The sequence below is a fragment of the Oncorhynchus mykiss genome, chromosome 8, assembly GCF_057628025.1.
Source record: "Oncorhynchus mykiss isolate SJ-2025 chromosome 8, ASM5762802v1, whole genome shotgun sequence".
NCBI classification, from domain to species: domain Eukaryota; kingdom Metazoa; phylum Chordata; class Actinopteri; order Salmoniformes; family Salmonidae; genus Oncorhynchus; species Oncorhynchus mykiss.
The window spans coordinates 53493020-53511073 of record NC_143029.1 but is presented as its reverse complement, the minus strand read 5'-3'; the positions used below and the strand labels follow the sequence as shown (position 1 = coordinate 53511073).

General features: G+C 45.5%; 1 protein-coding gene across 50 annotated transcripts in view; it reads left to right on the top strand.

Annotated features, from left to right (window-relative positions):
• The window catches only part of kif1ab (kinesin family member 1Ab), a 55682-nt gene that overhangs the window by 22102 nt on the left and 15526 nt on the right, over nucleotides 1-18054 (top strand). For 4 of the 50 annotated variants that reach the window (XM_090181955.1, XM_090181956.1, XM_090181951.1 and 1 more), the window contains exons 13-35: nucleotides 41-183; nucleotides 1523-1653; nucleotides 1958-2037; nucleotides 2123-2198; nucleotides 2376-2455; nucleotides 2704-2810; nucleotides 3953-4036; nucleotides 5148-5328; nucleotides 5445-5517; nucleotides 7138-7234; nucleotides 7368-7528; nucleotides 7858-8036; nucleotides 8321-8458; nucleotides 9199-9317; nucleotides 9520-9605; nucleotides 9728-9863; nucleotides 10103-10271; nucleotides 13351-13441; nucleotides 13640-13758; nucleotides 13853-13908; nucleotides 15600-15708; nucleotides 17403-17554; nucleotides 17713-17818. In XM_090181955.1, the coding sequence (XP_090038081.1) occupies nucleotides 41-183; nucleotides 1523-1653; nucleotides 1958-2037; nucleotides 2123-2198; nucleotides 2376-2455; nucleotides 2704-2810; nucleotides 3953-4036; nucleotides 5148-5328; nucleotides 5445-5517; nucleotides 7138-7234; nucleotides 7368-7528; nucleotides 7858-8036; nucleotides 8321-8458; nucleotides 9199-9317; nucleotides 9520-9605; nucleotides 9728-9863; nucleotides 10103-10271; nucleotides 13351-13441; nucleotides 13640-13758; nucleotides 13853-13908; nucleotides 15600-15708; nucleotides 17403-17554; nucleotides 17713-17818 (2673 nt within the window). Of the gene's footprint in view, nucleotides 1-40; nucleotides 184-357; nucleotides 397-1020; nucleotides 1048-1453; nucleotides 1654-1957; nucleotides 2038-2122; nucleotides 2199-2375; nucleotides 2456-2703; nucleotides 2811-3952; nucleotides 4037-5147; nucleotides 5329-5444; nucleotides 5518-7137; nucleotides 7235-7367; nucleotides 7529-7857; nucleotides 8037-8320; nucleotides 8459-9198; nucleotides 9318-9519; nucleotides 9606-9727; nucleotides 9864-10084; nucleotides 10272-13350; nucleotides 13442-13639; nucleotides 13759-13834; nucleotides 13909-15599; nucleotides 15709-17402; nucleotides 17555-17712; nucleotides 17819-18054 lie in introns of all 50 variants that reach the window. The other 46 variants (XM_090181949.1, XM_090181938.1, XM_090181929.1 and 43 more) reach the window with 31 other exon arrangements.

Sequence of the window (18054 nt, the reverse complement as noted above, 5' to 3'; positions counted from 1 at the left end):
TGGGGTGAACCTGCCTTTGAATGGTTTTGATCCTTCCCAGGTATGCTGACCGCGCCAAACAGATCCGCTGTAACGCCGTCATCAACGAGGACCCCAACAACCGTCTGGTGCGTGAGCTGAAGGAGGAGGTGTGCCGACTCAAGGACCTCCTCTACGCCCAGGGCCTAGGAGATATCATAGACAGTGAGTACCTACCTACACACACACACACACACACACACACACACACACATACACACACACACACACACACACACACACACACACACACACACACACACACACACACTGGATGAGAGCCATACAGATGTGTGTGTGAGTGTCTCACACACTCTTCTCTCTCCTCTTTCCTCTCAGCGTATCGATGTCCCGATCCTGTGATAGCTGGTTTGAAAAGTGTGTATATTCTAGCAACCCCCCCCCCCCCCCCCCGCTTTGCAGCTAACTGAAAATAAAGCTAAACCTCTACCATACTAAAATCCTATAACACCCCAGAGCTATATGGAAGGACTCCAACCCAAAAACCCATCTAAAATCCATAAATCCAGTACACACTGAAGAAAATACATTTTTACTGTCCGCCTCTTTGGGACTGGAATGCGTCTCAAAAGTTTAACATGGCATCTTCTCCTCATCTCCTTTTTCTTCCTCTGCACTGATCTGCAAACATGGGATAGGTGAAAGCAAGATGGTGGACTCCTCTAAGAGAATAGACTTTCCCCTTTCCAGTCCTTTCAGATCAGTGCAGATGAAGATGGGGGGGAGGAAGCCATTTTAGACTGTTGGGAATGCAGCCTGTGTTATACTCTGGTTCTCTGGGTGTGTAGCTATCTGATTGGACGCTCTGCTTCTGTAGAGGGTCTTTGATATGCCAGGTTCTTAATGTGGGCTCTGGCTAGGGCTCTAGAGCTCTGCTGCCTTACTTCTAATTCACACTGCTTGCCCTGCATAACTGTCGCTTGCGGGATAAATTCCGTTTTTAGGAATTGCATTGATTTTAATTGTATAATACTTTCACAGCCTTTCAGCCTGGAGATTATGCTGCAAGTAAGAACTAAAATACATGTATTCTAGATTGGCTGCCCTATATATCATATGACATATGCTTGTTTTTCAGCTTGTTACTGTATGTATTTTGCATATGAATGGCAGAGAAAAACGTTTGCTCTCTAACTTCTCGTATGCTTTGCATATCCACCAGTGTAAGTTGCTCTTTTCTCGCTCTCTCTGCAATGCCTTTGGTGAGCACCTGTCTCTGCTTCTACGATACATTTTTTTTGTTGAGCTCTCTTCTTCTGTTTTTACTCCTCCCTTGTTTTCCCTTTCTTCCGTATACCCACTTCTCTGCGTTTCTTTCTCTCCAACCCCAATGTCTCCTCCTCCTCACCTTCCTGCTGTTTGCTCCCCTCTCTTTCCTTCTCTCCCCCACACACTCCCGCTCTTCTTCTGGCAGACTTGTGCGATTACAAGAACTTTGTCAATAATCGCCAGGCTGTCAATCAAACGGGTGATCTATCCACAGTGACCAATGCCATGACTGGGATGAGTCCTTCCCCCTCTCTCTCCGCCCTGTCCAGCCGTGCGGGCTCCATGGCAAACCTGCATGACCGCATCTTCAGCCCTGCCTCTGAGGAGGCCATAGAGAGACTCAAGGTAGGGAGGAGGAAGGGAGGGAGGGTGAACTTAGAGGTGGTGAGTGGGTGAGTGAGTGAGTGAGTGAGTGAGTGAATGAATGAGTGAGTGAGCGAGATGGAAGGAGAAAGAGAGGAGGAGAGGAAGGGCAGTGGAGAGATAGAGGGATAGTTAGACAGCTGCGGACAGATGGAGAAAGAGATCAGGGAGGGGAACCAGGAGGTTAGAGATAGAGAGAGATGGTAAGGGTCATGGAGGCTAACCATAATGTTATGGCATGTATGTACCATGCCAACTTAGACATTTGTCGTTCTTTTCACTCTAGGAAACAGAGAAAATCATTGCTGAGCTCAATGAGACATGGGAGGAGAAGCTGCGCCGTACTGAAGATATCCGGATGCAGAGGTGTGTCAGACGGCTTTAACCTTTAACCTCTATCCTTATCTGAGTCCACCTGTCTCAAATAACTGTGGTTCTCTGCTATATGTAGGGAGGCCCTACTGGCTGAGATGGGTGTGGCCATGAGAGAAGATGGAGGCACCGTGGGCGTGTTCTCCCCCAAGAAGGTCAGAACCCCAGTACACCCTTTATGGCAACTGTAGTGAGATGTACTACGCTACCCACAATCCTCTGTGCATGATATCCATTTCCATCATGCTACAACAACCCCTGTCAACAGTATTTCAACACAAAATGTCAACATATGTGGAAGCAAAGTCACCATGTTCTTGTCTTTCTTTTAGACCCCTCACCTGGTGAACCTGAATGAGGACCCACTGATGTCTGAGTGCTTACTCTACTACATCAAAGATGGGACCACCAAGTAAGAACGACTCTTTCATCTGCAGGAAATGTGTACCTCCAGTCCCGTGGCACAGTACGGATGGATTTGGAGTAGGGAGTCAGCTGTTTTATGTTTACTACCTGGAATATCAAGGATCAGACTGGCCCTGTGAAGTGGGCAACGATGTTCCCTTCGGAATTTGAAGAGTGAAACAGTGCTCTTACAAGAAAGACATCTATGTAAAAAGCTAATCAATCGACTCCGTATCCGATGCATCTTTCCCTCAGGGTTGGACGTGACGACGCCAGAAGTCGCCAGGACATCGTGCTCAGTGGCCATTTTATCCAAGACGAGCACTGCACCTTCAGTAGCACCGCAGGCTCCGGCGGAGAAGGTGAGACTGAACTGACCAACTGTGGACGAACCATGATAGTTTCTATTAGTTCTAGTTCTATGAGAATAATCATTAGCAGATTTTGCTTGCGTGCACCAGAGGTTATAGGGTCCGTAGAGGCTGGGACTATTGAGACTGGGTTATGGACTAAAGAGACTTGGACTAGTGAGGCTATAGTTATAGTAAATTATAAACTGGGTGGTTCGAGCCCTGAATGCTGATAGGCTGACAGCCGTGGTTTATCAGACCGTATACCATGGGTATGACAAAAACATTTTTGTACTGCTCTAATTACGTTGGTAACCAGTTTATAAAAGCAATAAGGCCTGTGGGGGGTGCGGTATATGGCCAATATGACCACGGCTAAAGGCTGTTCTTAGGCACGACGCCAACGCCATATAACACACCCCCTCGTGCCTTGTTGCTTTTATAAACTGGATGCCAATGTAAAATGGTTAGCATAGCAACTACTGTAGCTATCTAGTAAACTTGCTAGCTACGTCAGTGAATGTTGAACACGTTTCTTTCCCGGCAAATCAACACATTTCTAGCGCAAATGTGTTCAATTATAACCATGGAACAAAAGGGATAATCAACTACCGTCTTTTTCTGCCGTGATTACATAAGGGATAATCAACTCGGGCCTCTATGCGTTCTCTGGACAATAGTGTAACACTGTGGAAGGTCAGTTCCACTCCGCTAACGCTTCGTGGAACACACCTTCCACCTCATTCATTATTTTCCAAAGAACGCATAGCCCCTCGTTGATTATCCCTTATGTAATCACGGCAGAAAAAGACGGTAGTTGCCTTTTACCCTCTTGCCTTTACCTATGCAGGCTTTGTAGATCACAGCTCATTGAGGGCAAACAAATGATCCATTCAGTACATGTACATCAGGGCTGCCCAATTCCCGGTCCCGGAGGGCCAAAACATTTCTTTTTTTTTGTTTCTACGCGGTAGTTAATTGCACTCACCTGGTGTGACAGGTGTGAATTACTCCCCGATTTAGAAGGAGAGGATGAAAACTAGAAGTGTTTTGGTCCTCCAGGACTGGAAATTGAGTTAGAAAGGGAGCCATTGTAGAATGGCCAAAGGCTCACCATCCCCGGTGGTTCTTGTCTGTTGATGATGATGACACAGGGAACGTCAGCCTGGAGCCCTGCGAGGGGGCTGAGATCTACGTCAACGGGAAACTGGTGACCACGCCTACTCTGCTTCGTTCAGGTAAGGCTTAAACCCCTCAGCATCTTCCACTAAGTACAGGAAAAGATACACAACAGACACAAAACATACTGAAAAACACTACACTGATTTGAATTAAATATTTTGTATTTGTCTAGGCATGAATCTGCTTCCATATACAACATCATAAATACACAAAGAATCACCATAGGTGATTCACACTGGTGATTCTCACTTGAACAGTCCAAGTTTAAAATCATTACAGTTTTTGACAATTGCTTCCACATGATTTCTGAAACTATGGCTCCTCGTCTCTCGACTCTACACACAAAACCCAAAAAAACACACACGCACAACATGCAAAACGTCACAGATCTCTTGCAAAACCAAACACTTTATTCAAAACGGTATTTAACTCTTCTCAAAGTGGTGTTTTTGCACCACAACTCTACGCACAAACCATCAAATGATTAGCTCCTATACACGCCAACTACACACGGATGTGACAAATGTAAAACACTACTACCTTGCGTCTTTTGCATGTTCAGTGGTGTCCACGGCAGTTTGTCATAGCACTCACACGTACATGTATGTGCACAAATATATACAGTATGTATGCATATTCAGTATATATTCACACTATGAACAGAAATGCAAGGAGGGGAAAAAATAAAATGAATTTCTTTCTCAAAACATTGTGTATTCATCCTCCTTCTCTTTGTCATCGTCTTCCTCCCACTCCTCTCCCTCTAACTCTCTCTCCAAAATTGGCCTCCTTTCTTGTCCGAACCAAGAAAGCCAACCTGAAGCCTATTTACAGTGCTCAAGCTCTGATTTCTATGTGAACTGGGTTTAGGTAATCGGTAAATGAGTGTGGCATTTTGAATGGAAGTGTTTTCCAAAAGAAACACAAGACCTGTTGGTTTTGAATGATGTGTCTAATGCAGAGAACTGTGTTTAGTGTTTTGCACAAAGTGTGTTTTGCGGACTTTGCGGACTTTGTCTGGAGATTAGGTACTAGAGTTAACCGTTTCACAGTGTGCCTCGAGTCCCACTTTTAGTGTGTAAGCGATTGTAAAACAAACTGTAATAGGTTTATGGCATTGATGAAATTACTGAGGTGTGATGCGACTGACCGGACTCCTGACCTCAGGAAATCGCATTATCATGGGGAAGAGCCATGTGTTCCGCTTCAATGACCCGGAGCAGGCGCGGCAGGAGCGGGAGAGGACCCCCTGCGCCGAGACCCCCGTGGAGCCCGTGGACTGGGCCTTCGCCCAGAGAGAGCTGCTGGAGAAACAGGGCATCGACATGAAGCAGGAGATGGAGTCAAGGTACAATAACAGATGGACTGCCTTTGGCAAAGCACCAGCTGTAGTAACACATCATCCTTTTGTATGACTTTGTATGACTTCGCTTGAAAAGGATTTGCAATTATTTTGTTTTGCAGGCTTCAAGAGTTAGAAGATCAATACCGCCGAGAACGAGAGGAGGCCAGTAACCTTCTGGAACAACAGAGACTGGTAAGACAGGCCACTAAGAGAAAGCAAATCTTTAGTTTTTTATAAATACAGGTAACTGTGTAAATAAAGGAAACACAAAGGGACACAAAGTACTGTATATTGAAGGCAGTTGCCCATTATTCTCCTCTACCATGGCTAGAAGAAGACATCTCAGTGACTTTGAAAGAGGGGTCTCAAATGAGCATAAGGAGGGGGTTTAAAGGGTGTTTGTGTCTCAGTCACCAGATCTCAACCCAGTTGAACACTAATGGGAGATCCTGGATTGGCGCCTGAGACAGAGTTTTCGACCACCAGCAACAGAACACCAAATGATGGAAGAATGGTGTCACATCCCTCCAATAGAGTTCCAGACACTTGTAGAATCTATGCCCAAGGCTCATTGAAGCTGTTCTAGCTGCGCTGGTGGCCCAGCGCCCTATTAAGACACTTTATTGGGTGTTTCCTTTATTTTGGCAGTTACTTGGATATGGAGACACTCAGTGGCCAGTTTATTAGGTACACCCATCTAGTACCGGGTCGGACCCCTGCTTTTGCCTCCATAACATCCTGAATTCTTCGGGGCATGGATTATACAACGTTCAAACGTTGCTCAATTGGTATCAAGAACCGGGATTCCTCGGACCAGGCAATGTTGTTCCACTCCTCAGTTGTCCAGTGTTGGCGATGGCGTGCCCACTGGAGCCGCTTCATCTGTTTTTTTAGCTGATAGGAGTGGAACCCGGTGTGGTCGTCTGCAATAGTCCATCCGTGACAAGGACCGAGACGAGTTGTGCGTTCCGAGATGCTGTTCTACACACCACTGTTGTTAGGACTGCCACTGACAGGATGTTTTTTTTGTCTCACCATTCTCAGTAAACTCTAGACACTGTCGTGTGTGAAAAGCCCAGGAGGCCGTTTCTGAGATACTGGAACCGGTGGCGCCCGGCACCGACGATCAAACCACGCTCAAAGTCGCTTAGGACATTAGTTTTGCCCATTCCAACGTTCATTCGAAGAGTAACCGAATACCGCAATGCCGGTCTGCCTGCTTTATCCTGCGAACAATGGCCACGTGACTCACTGTCTGTGGGAGAGAACCTTTTTCGTAAACGGGGTGGTGTACCTAATCAAATCAAATCGAATTGTATTAGTCACATGCGCCGAATACAAAATGTGTAGACCTTACAGGGAAATGCTTACTTACGAGCCCCTAACCAACAATGCAGTTAAATAAATTAAACAATCAAATCAAAATAAAGACAAAAATAATAATAAAAAATATATATGTATAGTATATTTAAAAAAATATGAATTAGAAATAAAAGTAATAAGCAATTAAAGAGCAGCAGTAAAATAACTATATACAGGGTGTTACCAGTACAGATTCATGGGGCAATGCAAATAGTCTGGGTAGCCATTTGAGGAGATGTTCAGGAGTCTTATGGCTTGGGGTTAGACGCTGTTTAGAAGCCTCTTGGACCTAGGCTTGGTGCTCCGGTACCGCTTGCCGTGCGGTAGCAGAGAGAACAGTCTATGACTAGGGTGGCTGGAGTCTTTGACAATGTTTCAACTGGCCGGTGAGTGTATATAGCCGTTATTCTGTCATGTGATTTGATGTGTCTGTACCGGGGTCTCTCCCAGGACTATGAGAGTAAACTGGAAGCCCTGCAGAAACAGGTGGACAGAAACTCCCGTTACCTGGAGTCCCCAGACGAAGAAGAGGAGCCTGAGGAGGAAGGTGAGACATTGATTGACAGTTACCCATCTTGAACAACCTTTATCAAATGTTTACAATGATTTTGAAATAAAATATCTATTTCTGAGGTAAGGTCAGAGAATGAAATATTTTCTGAATTATGGAATGTTTTAAGTCTTTCCCATAGTTCCGTGGACAAAGCGTGAGATGGAGCTTGCATCCTGGGCGTTCCGTAAGTGGCATTTCTACCAGTTCACCTCCCTCAGGGACCTGCTGTGGGGCAATGCCATCTTCCTCAAGGAAGCCAACGCCATCAGTGTGGAGCTCAAGAAGAAGGTACACTGTCATTATATACAATCTATAAAGTAGAACAAGGATTCAGTGGTGAAACTGTGAGGTATCAGTCAAAGGAAACTGCGTTATTAATCAGTTCAGTCAGTCTACCAAATGAGTGTACATCGAATGAGTCTATTCTTAGAAAACAATGAATCGATTCGATGAGTCAGCAAAGACTGGTATTGCGAAATAGTGCCCCTGCAAAGTCATTGAATCAGATCGGCTCTATTGTGAATCGGTTCGATGAGTCCGCAAAATTAGATTTCAATTGACAACAACGATTTTGTCGCTAACCTGCTGACATGCTAAACTGGTCCTCTCCTTTACAGGTCCAGTTCCAGTTTGTGCTGCTCACAGACACACTGTACTCCCCGTTGCCCCCGGACTTGCTGCCCCCCAGCGTGGCCATGGAGCGGGAGAAACGGCCCTTCCCCAGCACCATCGTAGCTGTGGAGGTCCAGGACCAGAAGAACGGGGCCACACACTACTGGACCCTGGAGAAACTCAGGTATGTGTGTGTGGGGGGGAATTGTGTGTGTGTGTGAGTTTGTACAGTATCACTATACTTGTGAGGACCTTGACATTAGACTGTGTGAGTGTGTTTTCGTGGCTCTGAGCATTTGTTCCCGGTTATTTCTCTGCGGTTTTACGTTATGATATGTGTCTCTGTACACGCGAGGCCCTGGTATGTAGGCCTATATGGACTTACCCGGTCTGCGTCTACTTTACAGTGTATGTTGCTCTGATGTGCTCTGTCCTGGTCGTGTGCCTTGTCTTTGCTGCCCCCTATAGACAGAGGCTGGACCTGATGAGGGAGATGTACGACCGTGCGGCGGAGGTGCCTAGCAGCACTGTGGAGGACTGTGACCAGGCTCTGACTGGAGGAGACCCCTTCTATGACCGCTTCCCATGGTTCCGTCTGGTGGGCAGGTCAGTCACCGTCCCAGGTCATAGTCTTTTCTAATGTCATCCCCTTCCTTTCTTGAGGTAATCACTAAGTAGCCAGTGGTTTCCTAATAAGAGCAAAAGGATGGAAACAGAGACAATACAATACACTTATAGGAGGATGCACATGAGAAATATTTGAACAGGGCCAGGGTCAGTAGACTTGCCCCACTAGAGATTACCTCAACATTCTACGACAGTCCTCTGCTCTGAAATGATTGCCCTGTGTCTGAGATAGCTCCCCCTATATTCCTCTCTCCCTCTCTATCCCTCTCTCCCCCTCTATTCCTCTCTCCCCCTCTATTCCTCTCTCCCCCTCTATTCCTCTCTCCCCCTCTATTCCTCTCTATTCCTCTCTCCCCCTCTATTCCTCTCTCCCCCTCTATCCCTCTCTATCCCTCTCTCCCCCTCTATTCCTCTATCCCTCTCTCCCTCTCTAACCCTCTCTCCCCCTCTATTCCTCTATCCCTCTCTCCCCCTCTCTCCCCCTCTATTCTTCTCTCCCCCTCTATTCCTCTATCCCTCTCTCCTCCTCTCTATCTATCCCTCTCTCCCCCTCTATCCCTCTCTCCCCCTCTATTCCTCTCTCCCCCTTTATCCCTCTCTCCCCCTCTATTCCTCTCTCCCTCTCTATTCCTCTCTCTCCCTCTCTCCTCCTCTATCACTCTCTCCCCCTCTTTTCCTCTCTATCCCGTTCTCCCCTTCTATTCCTCCCCCGTCCGCAGGGCCTTTGTGTACCTGAGTAACCTGCTGTACCCCGTGCCGCTCGTGCACCGCGTGGCCATCGTCAGTGAGAAGGGAGAGGTGAAGGGCTTCCTCAGGGTGGCAGTACAGGCCATCTCAGGTACCAGCTACTGTGCCATATTGTCATGTCTCTATCCTTTTACTGTGCGATACATTTGTGTTAACATGCAGTATTAGACACAAATGTTTAGTGTTTTGTGAAGGACACCCACGTGGGTGCTGAGAGAGTAGTGAATTGCTGTTTGATAAAAATGGCCTTCAAAATAGGATGAGGTTCCAACATTTTTATTGTCTCTCCCCAGCTGATGAAGAAGCCCCTGACTATGGTTCTGGCGTAAGGCAGTCAGGAACCGCCAAGATATCCTTTGAGGACCAACAGTTTGAGAAGGTAGAATCCGTAAGAAATTATACAAGAACTTGAATTACTTGCCAAATCGCTGTCTGCATACAGTATCGAGATTGGGAAAATGCTGTGTCATTATTTAAAAGGCCACGTGTTTGGCTGGTCAGTTCCAGACAGAGTCGTGTTCCGGCGGCATGTCCCATTCTAACACCTCTCACGAAGAGCTGCGCTTCGTGGAAGGGGAGGGACAGAACTCTGATGTAGGAGCTGACCCTGACGAGGTCAACAACAACACCTGTGCAGGTAAGGAGATCCTCCCAATCATGTTGTTTTTCGATTAAATCATTGTGGCGGTAGATATAAACAGCACACATTTGTTTAGTAGGGGAAGACTTAACTGAAAAGGTCATGTACTTATAATTTGTGTAAGTCATGGTGCAGGAGTAAAGTGTCTCCCCCGTCATACCGTGTGCAGGAGTGCAGGCATTTCCTGTCTTTATCATGTGTACTTACCATGACCACAGACTTGTCCCCCGTCACAGCCACACCAGAGGTCCCCAGGAGCCCACTGAAGGGTGGTCTGGGTCTGGAGCTGCCCCTGGAGAAGGCCCTGTCCCACCTCCACATAGGCTCCACCTTCACCTTCAGGGTCACAGTGCTGCAGGCCTCCAGCATTTCCGCTGAGTATGCTGACATCTTCTGCCAGTTCAAGTAAGTGCCCCCCACTCATTCAAGCCCTTTCATTTTGTGGTATTTTAGCTTTGACCAGGACGGTTTGGAGTTTTTTTTCAGGGAGAGACTTGACAAGATGTCATTGAGGGAAAGTGTTTTGAATGATGACGATGACAAGATGATGCATACAGAGGCATTTGTTTCTAAAAATCTCTCCATAGGAACATCTGCAAGTGCCAGTGGTTCTGGCACTTTAACAATGTAAACTCCCTGAATTTAGAAAAAAAAAAGAATAAGTAATAATAACAGCAACAACAGAGACAAAAGTCGTCAAGGCAGTTCAAATTGAGAAGCTAACTTCAACGACCTCTGCATCCCTTACACGATAGGAAGATTAAAAAGACAACAACAACAAAAAAAACAGCTAGGCCAAGGTTTAAAACGCACTAGGAGTTCAGGGCTGAGAAAGTTCCAGAGAGTGGGGGTGGCATTGCTGGGGGGGGGGGGGTAGGCCAGAGACAGAGGATCGAAGGCTGCGGGTGGGGGTGTAGATGTGTTGCATGTTGGAAAGAGGGAAGGGAGCCAAGTCATGCAATGATGTGCAGGTAAGGAGTTTGATTGGAAGCCAGTGGAGGTGGAGAAGTGTGTGTGTGTGATGTGCTCCCAGGGTTTGGTGAGGAGTCTTATAGCTGAGTTCTGGATATACTGAAGTTTGTTGAGGGAGCTGGCAGGGAGTCCATTGCAATAGTCCAGGCGTGAGGTAATGAAGGCAATGAATAAGGTTTTCAGCAACTGAGTCAGTAAGTGAGGGGCTGAGACTGCCTAAGTTCTTGAGATGGAAGAAGGCAGATTTTGTGATGGGTTTAATGTGGGCATCAAAGGATGAGTGTGGTATCGAGGATGACCCCCAGATTATTCACCTGAGAGGTAGTACAGATAGAGCAGCCGTCAACGTTAAGGTCAACCTTCTTCAGGAGAGATCTGGGTGCCACCAACATAGCTTCTGTCTTATCGCCGTTGAACTTCAGGACGTCAAGCTCATCCATGTTTTTATGTATTTTAGACAGTTGACAACTGATGATGGGGGGTGGGGGGGTGGGGGGGTGTCTGCTGTCAGAGGTGGGTTTGGAGTGAACATAGATTTGTGTGTCATCAGCGCAACAGTGGAATTCCAGACTGTGTTGACGGAGGATTTTGCCGGAATGGTACGATATAGACGATGACAAGGAGTGGTAACAGCCGGTTTGAGTTCAGGGGGTACAGAGCCAGAGCAGAGGGACACATTGACAATGTCAACCATGAGGCAGTTGTAGCTTATAGATCAGGGAGGAGGGAGCTCTCGGGCTATGACCTTTTTCTGATGTTAGAGTAGTGGGTAGACTTGGCCTTGTAGGGAGCGTCAGGGTTCTCATGGGACTGAATCAGTTCAATCAGGGGGGTTGACAGTTTTTGCATTTCTGAGGGTCATGGTGCATTTGGTACGGGGCTTGGGGAGGGAGATGGAAAGATTAAATAGGATGGCCACGTGGTCAGAAATGGTGAGGTTCAGGCCACACGTGTCGGAGGGATCTATGGCCAGTGTAGCACACCAGATCCAGGTTGTAGCCTTTGACATAGGTTGTAAAAGTCACATGCTGGAGTGTACATGAACGTTTAAGTCCCCAAGCAGCACATGGAGCAGGAAGATGTCAGTGCCTTAAACTCTTGAGTGGAAGACAAGGGAGACTATGGGAGGCCTGTATATCAAAATGAGGAGCAGTGGTTTTGGGCCAAACAGTGTGAGCGCTAGGCATTCAAATTAGGTCAGATTCTGTACCTGAGTTACAGCCCGTTTGAGGTCTGATCGCAAGGTTAAAAGGCCAAACATTCATACGGGTTGTTGCCAGGTTTCAGTCAAACACATGACATCAATTGCATCTTCTGTGATCAGCCCCTCTGAGAATAGCCAACCTATGAAACGGGATCAATCCTTTAATAACGGTGAGGCCAGAGGGGAAAAGGGGGCTGCTTTATAGCGACACGATTGGAATTGATACAGTCCAATGGAGAAGTAGCCAATTAGAGCCACGTCCAGTGTTGAATGTGCCAGTTACATCCGTAGAGTTGTTAGAGCAGAAATCCTTGCGGCGGTCACTCGACCAAGCAGCCACCGCAAGCCGCAGATGGACACCGCGGAAGAGGTCACGGAAAAATGCGAGAGTCTCGCTCACTGCTAATGCCGACCCGAAAAGGCTAGCAAAAGCAAGAGGGGTGATAGCGCTGTAGACATGACAGTAACACATGTCACTGCCAGAGTAATGAGGACGTGGGGCACACAATCCAGGGTGGCTTGTTTAGGTGCTGGGAGGCAGAGTCTATGAAATGGTGCCAATTTTGCACTGTCACATAACATGATCATATCCATTTGACAGTTGTAAGGAAGCCGAAATCTAATAGTTAGTCATGTATAATTGGACTGTTATGTGTCGAAAGCAAAATGAGTCATTTCAAGGCCTGTTCCTCAACTTTATTTCCTATTTTCATCATATTTTGACTATGTACTATGTTTTGTCTCCTCGGCAATTTACAACGATTTTTATTGAGTCAGGATTCTACATTTTAGATGACATCTAACACGTGAACTATTTGAAAGCTATGCTATGGAAAAGGGCGGCAGGCAGCCTAGTGGTTTACCGCGTTGTGCCAGTAACTGAAAGGTTGCTGTCTCAAATCCCTGAGCTGACTCTGTGAAAATTCTGTCTGTGCCCCATAAGCAAAGCACCTTCCCGTAATTTCTACTGTAATTGTCTCTGAAATAAGAGCATCTGCTAAATGACTCAAATGTAAATGCAAAAAGCCTTGTCTTTCAAGACCTTTCACTTCTCTCTTTTCTTCATCCAGAAACGACTCCATCCTCTCTTGGTTTAAACAAACAAAATTCTCATGGTTAGTGTTATTCCTGAAGTAGACTCGTCTGATGGTGCGAGACAAGTGTCCCACCAAATGTGATCGTAATCAGTGCGCCACATTGAGAGTAGTCAACAGTACATAGTAGTAATGCAACAGTGTCGTCGTTTTAATATATATGTGTAGTGAATAGGTACGCATATTGACTGAATGTGGTCTCCCTACTTTCCAGCTTCATCCACCGACATGATGAGGCTTTCTCCACTGAGCCACTCAAGAACACTGGCAGAGGACCTCCGCTGGGATTCTACCATGTACAGAATGTAAGCGCCGCCCGGAAATAACATTGCTATTCCTTATTATTATTCATAGGTTACTACAAGCGTTATTTCTTTGATATTGCCATGAATGAATCATGAATTACCGATTGTTGTTGTGTTGCCTTGTAATCATCCTGTTGTCGCTGGCCTCGTTAAGGGACTTGCGTGATAGCCTACCTCGTTTTTTTTATGGTCTATTAGATCACGGTAGAGGTTACCAAGTCGTTTGTGGAGTACATCAAGACCCAGCCCATCGTCTTTGAGGTGTTTGGCCACTACCAGAAACATCCATTCCCACCCCTCTGCAAAGACCTCATCAGGTGAGAACTGTACTTGCCCTCTTCTTCTTCAAATGATCCCGTTTTACTGTCTTGCTAAAGTAGACCATTTTAAAAGTTCACACTTCTATTTCAGTCCCCTTCGACCTTCTAGGAGGCAGTTCCCAAGGGTCATGCCCTTGTCTAAACCAGGTGAGTGGTTTATTTGGTATGCGTCTCTTTCTACATCTTTGTGAATGTGCCAGCCACCAAGCTGAGCAAGTTGGCACTGCAGCCATTTTGTACGAGAATGTTAAACAGATATTGGTTAGTAGTACAAATGTGACGTCCCTTCCCAAATGGGGCTTATGACGAAAAATGCTTATGGCCAACCCTCAGCATGGTCAAACCCTCCATTATCTCAGCCAATCATGGCTAGCCAGAAAGGATCCTGTCTTTCTGTCGTTCATATGTTCATAAAGGCATTACTGGAGAAAAAAATGTGTAAAATATTTATATATGTTTTATATATAAATTCAGCCAAAAAATAAACGTCCTCTCACTGTCAACTGCGTTTATTTTCAGCAAACTTAACGTGTCAATATTTCTATGAACATAACAAGATTCAACAACTGAGAGATAAACTGAACAAGTTCCACAGACATGTGACCAACAGAAGTGGAATAGTGTGTCCCTGAACAAAGGGGGGGGGGGGGGGGTCAAAATCAAAAGTAACAGTCAGTATCTGGTGATGCCACCAGCTGCATTAAGTACTGCAGTGCATCTTCTCCTGATGGACTGCACCAGATTTGTCAGTTCTTGCTGTGAGATGTTACTCCACTCTTCCACCAAGGCACCTACAAGTTCCCGTACATTTCTGGGGGGAATGGCCCTAGCCCTCACCCTCCGATCCAACAGGTCCCAGACATGCTCAATGGGATTGATATCCGGGTTCTTCGCTGGTCATGGCAGAACACTGACATTCCTGTCTTGCAGGAAATCACGCACAGAACGAGCAGTGTGGCTGGTGGCATTGCTGGAGGGTCATGTCAGGATGAGCCTGCAGGAAGGGTACCACATGAGGGAGGAGGATGTCTTCCCTGTAACGCACAGCGTTGAGATTGCCTGCAATGACAACAAGCTCAGTCCGATGATGCTGTGACACACCACCCCAGACCATGATGGACCCTCCACCTCCAAATTATTCTCGCTCCAGAGTACAGGCCTCGGTGTAACGCTCATTCCTTCTAAGAAAAATTGTGCGTTCCTGGTGTTACTCGGGCAGTTGTTGTTGCCATCCTGTACCTGTCCCGCAGGTGTGATGTTCGGATGTACCGATCCTGTGCAGGTGTTGTTACACGTGGTCTGCCACTGTGAGGACGATCAGCTGTCCGTCCTGTCTCCCTGCAACGCTGTCTTAGGCGTCTCACAATACGGACATTGCAATTTATTGCCCTGGAAACATCTGCAGTCCTCATGCCTCCTTGCAGCATGCCTAAGGCACGTTCACGCAGATGAGCAGGGACCCTGGGCATCTTTCTTTTGGTGTTTTTCAGAGTCAGTAGAAAGGCCTCATTAGTGTCCTACGTTATCATAATTGTGACCTTAATTGCCTACCGTCTGTAAGCTGTTAATGTCTTAATGACCGTTCCACAGGTGCATGTTCATTTATTGTTTATGGTTCATTGAACAAGCATGGAAAACAGTGTTCAAACCCTTTACATTGAAGATCTGTGAAGTTATTTGGATTTTTACGAATTATCTTTGAAAGACAAGGTCCTAAAAAAGGGGCGATTATTTTTTTTGCTGATTTTATATATTTTTAAACATCCCTACCTTCATCCACCTGATTGTGCTTGCGTGTCACAAATATTCAGACACATTTCTGACCTTCTCTTTCACAGTACCAGCCACCAAGCTGAATACCCTGACCCGTTCCACGGCCGGCCCGTGCCACTCCAAATATGACCTCATGGCCTTCTTCGAGATCTGTGAGCTGGAGGCCAATGGAGAGTAAGTATTGTCTTGTCTCTGACTATGATTAAATGCTATGACATGCTATTTTATCAAATCGATTACGTAATGTTAAATTGATTACGTGATTGAATTAAACCATGCAACAATTAAACCATTAATAACCTGGGGCACCACGGAAGCATTAATTTATATAGAATCCACTTTCTTAAAGATCTGAAGATCTTTTATATAAATAGCAGTCAATTATTAATCGTCACCTTGATCAGTCTCGTTCTGTTTGTCGTAAGTACTTGGTTATCTGCACGAACCCTAGCTAACAAGTTGAATCAGCAATACACAAATTGGCTTAACTATTTATTTACTAAATACCCAAATAATCACACAGAATTACATATATATATAGACACAGGATAGATCACACATCGATTACTAATCATGTCATGAAAAGCCCCTGGTGGGCTATCCCGAAATGACGGCTAGTTACACAAAGGAAAGGGGTTGGGTTTGAATGAAAGAGCGGGAAGACTGAGGGACAAAGGGATTGGGTCTCTATCGGACCTTGAGAAGCTTTGCTACCGTAAATACAGAATCATATGCATTCTAATATCCGCCCATTCGGAAAAGAAAAATGCAAGATATATATTTACTCTGAGCTGAGCTGTGCTTCAATAGATGGGTCGAAGATGGAAGACAGAAATCGCCATTGTCCTTTGAAGAATCTTTCTGGTTGTAGTGTTGTAGAGCGGATACGTTAAAGTACCCTGTTGTTCTTAGGAGATATCTGTCCTTTCCTAGGCCGCGTATGTTTACAGCTGCAGCTGATAACTCGACGTCTAGGAGGTATCACTTCTTCTTTAGTGAATAATAGATCAAAGTTCATAACAAGTTGCCATAATCAGCTCATGCTGTATTCTGGCTGGTCTAGTCGAAATTCACCATTCCCGCATGGTGATTGTCACCTCCACGTTGAAATTTGACCTTTTAAATGTACGGACACCAGTCATCGGGAACTGACGTTGACTTCTGTCAACGGGCTTTTGTACTGGGGGAGAGAAGGGTGTGTTTCATAGTTCTCAACCAATGTCGGTTCACTTGGGTGTGGCCACTGACTGGGCCTACGTTTTACTGTGAAACAATGATCTTAATTAGGAGGCAAAAATGACATTTAATCTTTTTACAAATAGTTTCATGTTTAAACATTTAAATATTTCCCCTTCTTCATGGTCATTAAAGTGGCAATATGTCACTTTTTGGGCAACCCAACCAAATTAACATAGAAATATGAGTTATAGATCTGTCATTCTCATTGAAAGCAAGTCTAAGAAGCGGTAGATCTGTTATACATGCACTATTTCTATGCTTCCCATTCTTAAGTTTTGCCTTTTACTTTCGGTTTTGTACACCAGCTTCAAACAGCTGAAAATACAATATTTTTGGTTATGGAAAATATATTTCACAGCGGTTTAGATGGTACGATGATTCTCTACACAATGACTGCTTGTTTTGTCACATAAACTGAAATTAGGCAAACTATTAGAGTTTTTGCAACCAGGAAATTCTGGATTGATTTCTACATATTGCACCATTAGCCATTGAAATTACAGCATTTTCTCACCAAGTAATTTCATGGTAAATACCAGTGGTAATAGAACTGCAAAGTTAAGCGTTACTGACAGTTTAGGGTCATTCATGTGAGTCATTGATGAATATGCCATTTTGTTTGTCCTTAGCTACATCCCTTCAGTGGTGGACCACAGAGGGGGCATGCCCTGCCACGGAACCTTCCTGCTTCATCAGGGCATCCAGCGGAGGATCACAGTCACCATAGCGCACGAGACAGGAAATGACGTGGAGTGGAAGGAGGTCAAGGAGCTGGTGGTGGGTGAGTACGGATGAAAGTAGACGACAATGACATGGGCACAGTAAATTCATCTTTACCGCACATCAAGATCCCGTAGATCCGTCTTTACGGAGCATAAAGATTGCATAGGTTCATATTTTCAGCACATAAAGATCCACCACTGACCTTTGACCTCTCAGGGCGGATCCGGAATACTCCAGAGGCTGATGAGACCATCATCGACCCCAACATCCTGTCTCTCAACATTCTATCTGCGGGCTACATCTGGCCCTCATATAATGACAAGTACGTCCCCTCTCCTCTTTACACAGCTAGTTCCTGTACATACTGTAACACCTAATAACATGGTTGTGTATTAATGGCCTTTTCCATAATGGAACGTTTTGAGTATGTTTTGTTTTCTCTCGTTCTCTTTTTCTCTTTTTGTTTTTACTGTATTTTGGCACTGAAGACCACATGTATTTGTATCCAATATTCTATTGTGTTTACTTGTCTTCTTCATTTTTTTGCCACTTTGTTAC